The sequence below is a fragment of the Podarcis vaucheri genome, assembly GCF_965113315.1.
Source record: "Podarcis vaucheri genome assembly, chromosome: 11".
NCBI lineage: Eukaryota > Metazoa > Chordata > Lepidosauria > Squamata > Lacertidae > Podarcis > Podarcis vaucheri.
This window is the reverse complement of record NC_138749.1, coordinates 43,818,551-43,832,396: the sequence shown is the minus strand read 5'-3', so window position 1 is coordinate 43,832,396 and position 13,846 is coordinate 43,818,551. Positions and strand designations below refer to the sequence as shown.

Sequence of the window (13,846 nt, the reverse complement as noted above, 5' to 3'; positions counted from 1 at the left end):
CTCAAAAGTAAGATCTACTGTGTTCAGTGAGATTTACTTCTATATAAGTATGCATAGGATTGCAACTTAAGTTTTTGATCTTTTTTAAAGTGTTTCTTTTAATTGCAGCTGAAATCCAAGAGAGTTTAAAGTATGGTCTGATTTTACAGTGTTTTCTCCGTTTGTGTTATAGATGCGACATAAACTTCACTCTTCTTGAAATGCTTATTATTTTAGGCATGATAGAAACTCTGATAATAAATATTATCAAAGCTCTATGAGATTGCATCGTTTTAAGAAAGCCAGGTTATCAGACCTTCCAATTGTCCCTCTTTTCCATGGACAGTCCCAGATTTACAGAAGCTGCCCCAGTTTCTGATTTAATCCCGGAATGTCCCGCTTTTCCTTAGGACATCCTTAAGTAACTATACAAACCTTAGAAGACATCTGAAGGCAGCCCTGTATAGGGAAGTGTTTTAATGTTTAATCGTGTTTTTAATGTTCTATTGGGAGCTAACCAGATTGATTGGAGAAACTCAGCCTGAAGGGTGTGGTGTTGTTGTTTAGTCGTTTAGTCATGTCCGACTCTTTGTGACCCCATGGAGCAGAGCACGCCAGGCACTCCTGTCTTCCACTACCACCCGCAGTTTGGTCAAACCCATGTTCGTAGTTTCAAGAACACTGTCCAACCATCTCGTCCTCTGTCGTCCCCTTCTCCTTGTGCCCTCCATCTTTCCCAGCATCAGGGTCTTTTCCAGGGAGTCTTCTGTTCTCATTTCCTTCAGAATGGATAGGTTTAATCTTCTTGCAGTTCATGGGAGGAGTATAAATAATAAATTGAGAATGGTGATCATTTTATATATGTATGTTGGAAGCAGTCTGGAGTGGCTGGGGCGACCCAGTCAGATGGGCAGGTTATAAATAATAAAATTATTATTGTTGTTGTTGTTGAATAGGAAATCCCTATTTTCATTGGAAAAATGTTGGAGGGTATGAAATATGTGATTACATCATAGCAGAATGTATTATATTAAGTGCTTGAGTGTTTAGTATTCCTATATGTCAAATGGCCAGACGTTTTCTGGAAAGCCTTCCACCCTCTTAATTCTTTCCTGTCACTCCACTTTTACATTCACACTCCTAAGACTGGGATGGGTCCTGTTAGTCTGTTGCAACCAAAACATCAAAGAATCTGGTGGCACCATTAAGACCAACCAACTTATTATTATGACACAACAAGGCAGCTTTCCTGGACCGCACAATCCTCCAGGTGCTGTTTTTGCACCAGATGAGCCGGACTGCGGTCCAGAAAAGTTCCTGCCACAACAAACGTGGCAAAAGCCTCTCTCAGGCGCAGCAAAATTCTCTTTGCTGATCTCTCTCTCCGCGCCCCCGCCGTTTTGTCACTCCACATGCACGTCAGCCAATCCCCGCGCTTCACCCCGCCTCCCTCCAGCCATGTGCCCAATGAGCACGGTCCGCCTGTCATCCGTTTTGGGAAGAGAGAGAGAGGAGCGGACAGTTGGGGGCGTGGTTTAAGGGCTATGAATTTTGCATAGGGAGATCGATACCGACGGCGGGTTGGGAGGCGAAACGGTGGTGGGCGGGGGAAGGAGAGGCGAGAAAAGACGGGCGCGCTGCGATTGGCTGCGACGGGGATGCCGGCTGAGCTCTGATTGGCCCAACGGCATGAGCTGCTGGACCGGGTGAGCGCAGCAGAAGGAACAGAAGCAGAGCTGGGGGAAGAAGGAGCGGGTCGCGCGTGGCCGGAGTCCGGGGGACCTTCGACGCGGCGCCGAACCGTTGCTCCTTGCAGCCCGGGATCCTGGTAAGCGTACGCGGCCCTTTTGCCCGCCCGGGGAAGCGGGCCGGACGCACCGAGAGATGCTCTCTTGCTTGGGTCACCCGTGGAGATGCATCCCTCAGTGGCGTAGCGTGGGGGGTGCAGGGGGGGCCGGCTGCACCGGGCGCAACATCTGGGGGTTAGGGTTAGGGGGCGCAAATCCACGGGTTAGGGGGCGCAAATTACTTGCCCCGGGCGCTGACAACCCACGCTACGCCACTGGCATCCCTGACTTTCCGCGCGTGAGCATCTCGCCCGTGAGCATCTCTCGCTTCGCCCACGGGCGGCTAATTCTCGGTACCCGAAAAAGTGTGCCGTTTTCACACGTTACGTTTTCACGTGCCCGCATTCTGAGCCTCACGTGCCCGGGCTTGTGGAAACGGGGAACGCGAAGAAAACCGTTCGCCCCGCGCAAACCTATAACATTGGATGTTCAGATTTGAAAGCAGTGGGCCGATTGAAATCCCCCCCCCCATGAACCCGAGGACAGGCAGCATGTTTGTTTATGTATCGAATTCATTGGTATCCTACTGCATTTACTGTATATCTCAGCCTGCCTCCAACGTGGCGTATGTGCTCCTCCCCACCCCCCGTTTTATCCTCAGGAGGAGAACATCTGGTGTGAAGTTGATAGACAGTGACTGGCCCAGGGATTATAGATGGAGGCGTAAGGATTTGAACCCGGGTCTCTGCAGGACGCAGGTGGCGCTGTGGGTAAAACCTCAGTGCCTAGGACTTGCCGATTGCATGGTCGGCGGTTCGAATCCCCGCAGCGGGGTGAGCTCCCGCCGTTCGGTCCCAGCTCCTGCCCACCTAGCAGTTCGAAAGCACGCCTAAGTACAAGTAGATAAATAGGTACTGCTTTATAGCGGCAAGGTAAACGGGGTTTCTGTGCACTGCGCTGGTGCTGGCTTGCCAGAGCAGCTTTGTCACGCTGGCCACGTGACCCGGAAGTGTCTCCGGACAGCACTGGCCCCCGGCCTCTTAAGCGAGATGGGCGCGCAACCCCAGAGTCGGACACGACTGGCCCGTACGGGCAGGGGTACCTTTACCTTTACCTTACTCTGCAGATCTTGGCTGACGCATACATATCATCACAGTGGCATTCAGGTTATTCTGGAGTGAAAGGATATGCCGCCTTACTTTCTATTCTGGAGTAGAAGAATGTGGGGCATTACTCAGTATTCTGGATTAAAAGGATAATGGGGCATTACTCATCTCAGATGAGTCTGTTGTGGGTTTTTTACCCACTTCCCAAGGAGAGGCAGGGCAGGAGCAAATAGTTTCATCTCCTTGCTCTGAGTGCGGCACCTGCTTTCGTAAGTAGATGTCTGTTAGGGAGCTGGCACAGAAGCCTCAGCTGTTATGGTTGGCCAAGCACCTTATTATCTGTCTGTGAGAGAGATAATGGGATGGGAACAAACAGCACATTTAATTAAGACCCATTTGCATAGTCGTATAAAAGTAGGTCACAGGTGCTTCTAAATAATAAACATTCGGACTTGTTTTTTAGCAGCTACACATTGTGCATAAATGCCTCTTTGGCCCTGTTGGTCACCTGCCATAGTTTAGCCAAAGGGAGGGGGGAGGCAGCTGCCCCTTCCCCAATCAAGCAAATAAATAAAAAATAACTAACCAACCAATTGCATTGCAGATAGCTGGGTTCTGCCCCCTGGAACATAAATCCTGGCTACTAGAAGTTACCAGCTGGATGAGTCATTAGAGCTGGGATAGGAAACCTGTGGCGCTCCAGATGCTTTTGGCATGCTAGTTTATTTTATTTTAAAGGTTCAATCAACTACAAATGTGCCTCTCAGTTAATCAGGCATCAGATATTATAAAAACAATATTTTAATGCATGCACTTACTGAAACTGAAATGTATACAGTGGTACCTCAGGTTAAGAGCTTAATTCGTTCTTGAGGCCTGTTCTTAACCTGAAACTGTTCTTAACCTGAAGCACCACCTGAAGCTCCCACTGCTGCATGATTTCTGTTCTCATCCTGAAGCAAAGTTCTTAACCCGAGGTACTATTTCTGGGTTAGCGGAGTCTGTAACCTGAAGCGTATGTAACCTGAGGTACCACTGTACTTTTAAAATATTCAGTCTATATTTGTACTGCTTTGCCTTTCAGTGAAGGTTTCATTTCTCTTTTGAGAACAAGCGTTTAATTTAAGCAATCTGCCACTTGTTGTGAAAGTAACAACCCCTTCACCCACAGTGGTTTCCTGCAGAGAAATAAATTCCATGTAGGAAAATGTGTGCAGTCATATATGATGAGCATGCACATGGCGAAACAGATGGGTGCTTATCATGAGTGTGACATATAGATAGTAGTTGTACACACAGAAGTGAAACCCATCACTGGAATAATTGTATGTGAAGCAGTTTTACTCGATGGTATAATAGGAGACACTTCAGTCTCCATTTTAACAGGTTGTTATGTTAATGAAGACATCTGTGGGGTAATGTTAGGTTCTGTTTTTGTCCAACTGACTCTCTCATTTGCCAGTCCTCCTGTGCCTCTTTTCATAGTCTTCTCTTGAGCTTCTTTGTGTTTTTGGCACTAATATCTGATCTTGTAGGTGGCCTGTGCTGGCATGAGCCACACAGCCCCTCTGAATGCCATTTGCTTACCTTCCCTGATGTCACAGAGGCTCATGCCAACCTGGAGCCATGGAGCAGTTTAAGCATATACTCATAGCTGCCAACTTACAGATTTGAAAATAATGGACCGGCAGCCTCGAAAATAAGGGATCAGCAGCCAAAATAAGGGATTTTCCGGTCACAGGTATGTTCAACTTCTGAGCCCCTCTGAGCCAAAGGCAAAAAGTCCAGCCAGCAGCCAAATGAAGCCTCAAGCGGTGGTTCCCACAGCGCAGCAACCTGGCAAAGGGGAAGCAGCAAGGAATGCCACCGTCACCTCTCCGCTGGGAACCACTGAGCAAAAGCGAGTCCCCACGCAACACGGCCGATTTGATTGGCACAAGGCATGCAAGCTCCACCCCCCCAGTCGTTCTTAGACTCCTTATTGGGTGAGCAACGCAGTCAAGCAACACAGTTGGAGCCTCCCTCCTCCCTGGCCAGCAGGGAGGGAGAGGAGCTGCTTCCTTTGAAACCCAGGAAATTTAAGGGACATCATCAATATGGGACAGCAGCGGGACACGGCGCTGGGATAAGGGAGTTTCCCGCCAAATAAGGGACGGTTGACAGCTATGCGTATATTCTAGAAATCTTAGCACCAGAGTCCTAAGCTCCATGTTCAACCCGTGTGATCCTTAACCACCACAGCCTTTCAAAGGTCACTTTCTCACTTGTTAAGAGTGTTTGGTATTCAGAGCTTCTTCCAAGAAGGAGATTGGCAGTACTTGCAACATACTTGTTTAGATCTTGGAATGTGTGCATTTTAATTGTTGGGCACTGCAATAATATATTGCTTCTGCTTTGTTGAGAAAAACACTTGCTGCTTACTCCAGATGATCCTGAATCATGCAGCTGTGCAATTTAGAGAGAAATTGAGACTTGTATGATTATTATAGTGTTAACGCCAAACAGGAAACTGAGAAGGAACAGTAAATCACCGCCTTTTGTTTTTTTACATCCTGATTTTCTGCAGAAGACAGAAGAGAATGGCAGACTTTCCTGATGTAGTTTCTGTGGCTACAAAGCTAAAAAATGAGGTCATCCGGTACTACAATGTTGAAGATGATGAATGGAGACTTATTAAGAAAACAGTAAGTTGACAAGTTGTTGCCTTTCCAGATTCTTTTCTTTTGTTAATAAACGAGTAGGGTGATTTATATTCTACTTTTGTGTTTTAGGTGGGCCTATATGGTGCGATGATATGTGAAGTACCGTACATTTGAGTGGGTAGATTTCAGAGCCCTGATTTGGTGTTTTGTTTCTTTGAGTGATGAAAATCACACAAGGAGATTAAGGTCACTTTCCTCTTTTTTCTACCTTTCCACAAGCTAGAGGTCACACAGGGATCCTCCACATGGGCGTAGCCAGGATTTTGGTTGGTGGGAGGGCAGTCCTTTTGTTGCGGGGAGACAGAACCTCAGTTATCTATGTGTTTTTATCAATTTTCATTGATTTGGAGGGGGCAGCTGCCCCCCCCCGGCTACACCCATGAACCTCCATCAGTAGAAGAGGCTCCCTGCTTCAGACTTTGGCTCTCAAAACTTTTGGAAGTGTGTAGTGCTGGTTCACTAAAGCAGGTGGGACATGGCAACCTGTCCCCCTTTTCCCTCATGTGTTTATTTACTGTGTATGGTTTGGGGAAAGCTTGTTCTTATTTCCATCTGATAGTGCTGTCTCATTACTTAACTGCATGTGCAAATGCTGGCACAAGCATAATATACTTTCCCCCAAGGCTATAGTGATACTCATCAAAGCTCATCATATCTAGATTGGCACTAAATCAGTTTTTTATACTATCAGATTAACACAAAATCAACTTAAAATTTTCAGCAATTGTGTCAGTTGTGATGCCTACACGATGCCAAGGCAACCCAGTTAAAATTTGATGTTGTGATAGGGAGACTTTTTGATGTGTGATTTGTCAAGTTTAGTTCTCAGAGTTTTTCTTTTGAAACATTTTTTTAAAGAGGCATGGGATGATATGAATGGCCGTAGTTCATAGAGGATGTGTTCTCACATTTATTGATTTAATGCTATGTTTGGGTGTTGGTTTCTCTCCTCATTCACCAGAAGAATTTACATGACAATTTATTGCATGCATATATATATATATATATATATATATATATATATATATATATATATATGCAGGTTTTGGTGTCTTCGGGTGTCTTCCCGTGTAAGAGTCGGGGTGTCTGTGCGACGTTTCGACGAGGTCTCACTCGTCATCTTCAGGCTGGTGCTTTCGGCTTCTTGTTACTGGAACAGAGCAGAATCTGGTGTTTGAGTTCCTATAAATACTGTTGAGGGGTGTGGTGTATAGCCTCCAACGTTATGGGCAGAGAGGAAGTTCCTAGATTAGTGTGCCTTTTCTTCTTTTGTTCCTTAATTACTTGAGGGATATCTTGGGTGATTTCATGAGTGATATTCTGAATACCACTGGGTGGGTCATTAAGTGTAGATTAGTTGCTAAAGCTTTCGTGTCTTGACCTCTTGAGCTTGTGAAGAGTTTTTCTGAGAAGATGGCTGTGCTGCATTTAGTTGTGCTCTGGCTTGGCTTCGTGTATAGGGGCGAGCTGTGGTTTTGTGCCTTGTGCCAGCCAGATCTGTGTAGGGATTGCAGGGGGGTGCAGCATCCGGAGGTGCCACTATAGTTTGGCTACTGGATGGAGTCTGTAATATGTCTGTGGAGAGACCCAAACCCAGACCCTCTCCACAGACATATTACAGACTCCATCCAGTAGCCAAACTATAGTGGCACCTCCGGATGCTGCACCCCCCTGCAATCCCTACACAGATCTGGCTGGCACAAGGCACAAAACCACAGCTCGCCCCTATACACGAAGCCAAGCCAGAGCACAACTAAATGCAGCACAGCCATCTTCTCAGAAAAACTCTTCACAAGCTCAAGAGGTCAAGACACGAAAGCTTTAGCAACTAATCTACACTTAATGACCCACCCAGTGGTATTCAGAATATCACTCATGAAATCACCCAAGATATCCCTCAAGTAATTAAGGAACAAAAGAAGAAAAGGCACACTAATCTAGGAACTTCCTCTCTGCCCATAACGTTGGAGGCTATACACCACACCCCTCAACAGTATTTATAGGAACTCAAACACCAGATTCTGCTCTGTTCCAGTAACAAGAAGCCGAAAGCACCAGCCTGAAGATGACGAGTGAGACCTCGTCGAAACGTCGCACAGACACCCCGACTCTTACACGGGAAGACACCCGAAGACACCAAAACCTGCATTCCTGTACCCGTGAAAATCTACGAAAGCAAATATATATATATATATATATATATATATATATATATATATATATATATATATATATATAAAAACTACAGTTTAATTAAAATGTGTGTACTGATGAACAGGTTGGTAAAAGATGCACTATATTTGAAAAGTTCCCTCGGTGGTCTGTGTAGTTCTCGATTCTGTCATTATATTTGTACATTCAGAGGTGTGAAGTGATTGAGTCATTTTTAATAAAGTACAAATATTGTGATCTTTTTTTCTGCAGAAAGATACGACAGTTTGGCGTAAGCCATCTGAAGAATTCAATGGATACCTGTAAGTTAACTTACAGAGGAGATGAATTCTTTCATAAATATAATTTCCAGCAGCAAGGGAGGGGACTGTTTCTGAGAGGAAGAATCTGGCCATATTAGAGCAGAAGTGGGCCGCTCCCCAATACATTGTGCCCTCCAGCCATCGTTGCTGTATCATACTTCATTTCAGGATAGGTTCTCTGCATCTACCATGGACATAAAAGCATAAAATGCATAGTGGGTGGGAGCGGCTTTGAGTGCTTTGTGGAATACCGTATTTTTCACTATATTGGACGCTCTATTTATTGGTATAAACATGAAACCATCACCTATGCATTTGTGTACATAATGCCTCTGGTGCTAAGCATCTTCCTCTCAGTTGCATTTTGTTTGTTATAAAAATGGTTATTTCATTTGTAGACAGTTCTTGCTGTTCTCTGAGGCTGAGTAAGTCCTGTTGTAGCTTTCCTTTTAGGGAGTTCTCATTAAAAAAACCTTTGGCAGATCTCCTCTTTCTTCCGCCTCAGACTGACTGAATGAAATCCAACATGGTGTGCCTCCATCCCCACCCTCAAAGATCATAGAAAATAACTTTTTGCTTTGGCAAAAGAGGATTGCGTTATCTGAGGCATAATGGATGAAATTTAACATTCCTAAGACCCCTAAATCCTGATGGAAAATAAAAGAGATATTGGCACGTGCATGACCCATATATAGTTACTTTAAACTGGTGGGAAGTTGCTAGGCGCTTTGACATTTTCTAAGCATCATTGTATTAAATCTGATTCTGTAGCTACAAAGCACAAGGGATTGTGGAGGATGTTCCCAACAGAATAGTAGATCACATACGCCCTGGACCCTATCGACTCTACTGGGATAGTCTGATGACCTCGATGGATATTGTTGATGAGTTTGAAGAGGTAATGCGGCACCCATTTATCACACAACCAGAAGTTCTACTTGCATGCTTTTCATTTGGCACAGCAGTTGCAATGCAAGTTAAAGTTTAAAGTCAGCAAGAAGGGAGCTTCTCTACTTACATATATCCACACTTCATACATTGTGCTTTGAGTGACACTTTAACCTTCTTGTTGGCAGTGGTAGAACCTGTGATGTATAAAAAATCCGAAGTGAACAAAATAGCTTTTGCAGTTTTCAAGAAAGCGCCTCATTTTGAGTAGCTGAAAACTAGGACGTACAAATACAACCATATCCAAGCTGTTTTGAGCATTAATTCCGGTATAACTTCCAACTAAATTTGAACTATCCAGAAACAGTTGGCTTCAGTGGGAAAGTTAATCCCATTGTGATAGATTTAAACTCTTAACCTTTGGCTGCATCATGCTCTCAGTTTTTAATTTAAAACCTATTTTCTTTTGATGTCCAAAGTCTCTTTTCTTGGCCAAGAAGTGACCTTCAGCAGAACTGTCCTGGTTTCAGCACAGCATCTTAATGAATCCTGAAACACAGGCAAACACCTTTTTTTTTTAAAAAAAAAGCCTGTAGATTCTACCCCAGTTCTGGCTATTTACATTTTGCCAGGCACCTTTCATTCTGATGTGTGTAGCTTTAAGCTTACTGTTTCTAGTGAATTTAACTCCTATTAAGAATCTGTTCCTAGCTTTCTTAAATATGTTTATTATTTAAGACAAGTCTGATGATTCATCTCAGGCGTGTTGGAATAATCAGGAGCACTTGTAGGAAAACCTGATTGTTTCTTCAAGTAAGAGATATCTGTATAGTTCATTATTTGAGTCAGGCAGTCAATTAAATCCATATTAGGCCTGTAAATGGATTTTTTTAAGGTGGGGGTACACTGGGTAAGTCTCTTGTCTCTTTAAACTTAAAAGAATTCAGCTACATAGAGTCCTGAGTCATATCAAGAGATGGCTGCTGCATCTCTTCACATTCAAGGGACAGCCCTCGTAACCACAACCCCCAATGTCACAGGCCTGATCCAAATTGGAGTAGGCGGTGGAACTGCTGCTGGAGAGCTTAAAAAGATGGAAATGTCATGATTTATTTCTGGTCTCATCTAGTTTGACCCTTCAACACAGTCTCCATATTGCTTGGCATAGCTAGAAACACTAAGTTTCTACAAATGAATACTACCTAAATGGGCATTTTGTAATTGCACTGCAGAACTGTTGTATCATGCGGTACACCACAGCTGGCCAGTTGTGGAACATCATTTCTCCCAGAGAGTTTGTTGACTTCTCCTGCACAGCAGACTACGAAGACGGGATTCTGTCATGCGGTAATTCTAATTAAACCTCTTCTATCTTCTAATCTTGCTGTCTAAAGCACACCGAAACCTGTAGAAATCAAATCTGTGTACATTCGTGCTGCTGTTTGCAACAAATTATTGGTTTGACACCCACTTCCTCAAAGCTAAAATTAGAAATAAACTAGCGCCACGAAGAAGGACATCCTGTCTGTCACTTGGCAGATTGAAAGTACTATACAAAAGTCACTTTAGTGCAAAGGAAAGTAGAATGAATACGATTGCTAGCTTGCATTTCCTGGTGAGTCAGCTGCACTTGGCCTGAGATGAGGATTGGCAGGTTGAACCTGAACCCTGGGCCATTCCTGACTGCCTAAAATGCGGAATTTGAGGAGGCGCTGCTTGGCTTGCCCTGAAATCATAGAATCGTGGAGTTGGAAGAGATCCCAAGGGTCATCTAGTCCAACCCCCTGCAATTCAGGAATCTCAGCTAAAGCATCCATGACAGATGGCCATCCAACCTCTGCTTAAAAACCTCCAAGGAAGAAGAGTCCACAAACACTGGCGGAGGAAGAGGAGTGCGGGGGGAGCGCACCGCCCTTGGCAGCGCGATCCCAGTGGGGTGCCATCGCGGCTGCGCCCCCCCCCCCGCCCATGCTGGGCACCACACCCCTAGGACATGCACCAGCCCTGCCCCCGTCTGCTCTCCGCCCCCCAGTGCCAGAGCATGAAGCTCCGCCACTGTCCACAACCTCCCAAACCTAGTACTCTCTTCTATGTAACTGTTTTGGGGAGCAAAGAACCAGACCTAGATTTTGCTTGGGAGATTACCATGTTCAGACCAGATTCAGAATATTGTAAATATTGCACATTGACTTAAAAAGGCGTTCTTGGGTAACTTTGTCCCCAAATCCTGCCCCTCTCTGGATGGGGGAAGGTTGGTTTCGGTAGCTTCTTCTAGACCCCACCATTTCTTGTTCCCCACATGATTATAAGGTACTGCCTTGGACAGAAATCCCTCAGCTTTACAAGCACAACTTGAACAGAGGCAAGACAAAGGACTACATATTGGAACTTCCCTTTTTTAAAAAAAATCTGAATATATCTTCTCCAGGTTTGTCAGCAAACTGCTGAAATTCTAGATACCCTGAGTCTGGAGTTTGGGGTTGTTAGAAGGAAGCTTACCTCTCCCACAGGATCCTTGGGATCCTGGCTGTAATAAAATTCTTAAAAAAGATTTCTCAGGAATAAAACTAGGTGCATTCCCTTTACTTGAGAGGTTCAATCCACAACTGTGTTTTATTTTAAAACAGGTGTCAGCCTGGACTATGGTGAAGTAAAACCGGGTTATGTTCGAGGTTTTAACCACCCCTGTGGCTGGTTCTGTTTCCCTCTCAAGGACAATCCTAGACACAGCCTGTTGATAGGCTTCATCCAGACAGATTTGCGTGGGATGATCCCCCAGTCAGCGGTGGACACGGCTATGGCCAGTACTCTGACTAACTTTTATTCTGATCTCAGAAAAACCCTGAAAGCATAATCTGCGCTGACCTCAAGCTCTGTGTGTTTCTTGCAATCATATTCTGCACCTCATAGTCAATTCTCAAAACCTTAGGATAAGTTGGAAGCTTCCTGCATGAAGGTCTGTAGTATTTTCCTTATAGGTGCTGGTAGTCCCATTTGCACAGAAGAACTGAAAACATGTTTACTCTGAAGTAAGATCCACTGAGCTCAGTGAAACTCACTTGGCAAGCCTTCAGCACATCGTTGCTTCTTAGCCAAGCCGTGGACACAGAAGCCCATGACACTCGCATAACCACATTCTGGACAGAACTCTAAATCAGAGTGTTCTAGCAAGTTGAGGGAAAGGATCTCTTCCCTGCAGGAATACAGTCTGTGGGCTGGCCTACACAACATAATTTCCAGAATGGTTGTAGCTCCAAAGCATGCAAATCACAGTGCTCACATTTGTAGCACCCCCATGGAAGATGCTGGTTTTCACAAAGGGAAGCTGTAGAACTGGAGGGTGAAAACATGTTCTGCTCTAGCTAATTTCACCCCTAAAGGAAACTAGGCAATGATAGGAAAGCTCTGCCATCCAGCAACCCCTTTATTTACTAAGACTGCTTTACTAAACATTATTACTAGGGAGAAGCCTCATTGAGCACAGTAGGACTTGCTTCTGAGTAAACATTGAAGGCGGCGGCCCGTAAGAGTGGGAATAGCAATACACTGGCATCTTTTCTTTTCAAGGGCTAAATGTATGAATGCGAAATACTAATGCTTTCATGTACTTTATGTTGCTTGCTAATCCTGATCTAAAAGATGGTTCAGAATCTTTTATCTTTAAACTAAAAAGCTTGATGCACTGTAGAGAATTCTGTGCTCCTGTTTCCATACTTTACTGGTTTATAGAGTAATTTTGTCATTGGTTATTTGGGGTGGCATGCAACTGAGTCTTACTCAGAGTAGAGCCACTGAAATTAATGGACCTTGCTTAAGCTTTAATTTCAATGGACCTACTCTGTATAAAACTTACTTGCATACCACCCATTTTAGCCAAAAAGTTTGCAGTAGTTGTTACTGATAACAAAATAGTAAAGCATGTGGTTATTTGCAAAACTGCTCTGATTATTACTAATACATGGTGACAAGTTTCAATTAGTAACATCTGTAAAATGTATTATCCTTCAATAGGAGATTGGAGGGACTTAACAGTGCTTAACTTTGACTGGGTGCACCTAAGAATTGAATCAAGATTTTCCATAAAAACAGTTTAATAATATCTAAGGCCTATACTCCAGGACATTGTTTTCTTAAGATTGCTCTTATGTTAACTTACCAGGAAAGAATTCATTTGAGACTTTGGTCGAGCATAATCTTCTTAAGGCTTCACGATGATGTTTATTTTTTTAAATTGTTAATATGCTTCAATTATTTAAACAGATGTTTTTTAAATTCACTTGCTGGTACAAGTGACCCACAGTTCTACTGAAATGGCTACTAGTCATTGAGATGGTGCTAGTGCTGGAAGAATATATAGGAATAGTGCTGCAGTTCTGTATTACAACTGGTGAGAGATTATTTATATAAGATGCTTAAGATGTATATTAAAGTATTCAGTTCAAAATATTGGTGGTGGTGGTTTTTCTAAAAAAGAAAAAAAATAAGATGACGTTGCCAGTCACACGAACCTGCTTTATACAGAGTAGCTGGGGAAATCCAGCCACATGGGTGGGGTAGAAATAAATTATTATTATTATTATTATTATTATTATTATTATTATTATTAGTCTGCCTAGTCCAGCATTGTCTGCTTCAGCCAGCACTGAGTCTTCAATGTCTTGGACAAACATCTTTCCCAGCCTTTTAGCTGAAGTTAAAGCAAAGCATGTGCCTAGGGGAACTGGTTCTGGCCAGCTAGTCCCACCCACCTGTCAATTGCCTGATGTCACTAGGACATCAGGTGACCCAAACAGGGCTTGAGCTTCCTGCCAATCAGCTGCTTGGCGCTGACTTCAAGCCCTACAGCCAATCCCAGCAGGCTCGACGCCAGCACTTATCAGCTGTTTGTTCATTGACTAGAAAGACTTGCC

General features: G+C 44.1%; 1 protein-coding gene across 1 annotated transcript; it reads left to right on the top strand.

Annotated features, from left to right (window-relative positions):
* The first annotated feature begins 1,659 nt into the window (after positions 1 to 1,659).
* STARD4 (StAR related lipid transfer domain containing 4) lies at positions 1,660 to 13,382 on the top strand. The gene is made up of 6 exons (XM_082191507.1): positions 1,660 to 1,807; positions 5,439 to 5,556; positions 7,999 to 8,048; positions 8,820 to 8,946; positions 10,169 to 10,283; positions 11,564 to 13,382. Exons 2-6 carry the CDS (start codon positions 5,452 to 5,454, stop codon positions 11,788 to 11,790), a joined length of 624 nt encoding a protein of 207 aa, XP_082047633.1. The 5' UTR covers positions 1,660 to 1,807; positions 5,439 to 5,451; the 3' UTR covers positions 11,791 to 13,382.
* The last annotated feature ends 464 nt before the right edge of the window (positions 13,383 to 13,846 follow it).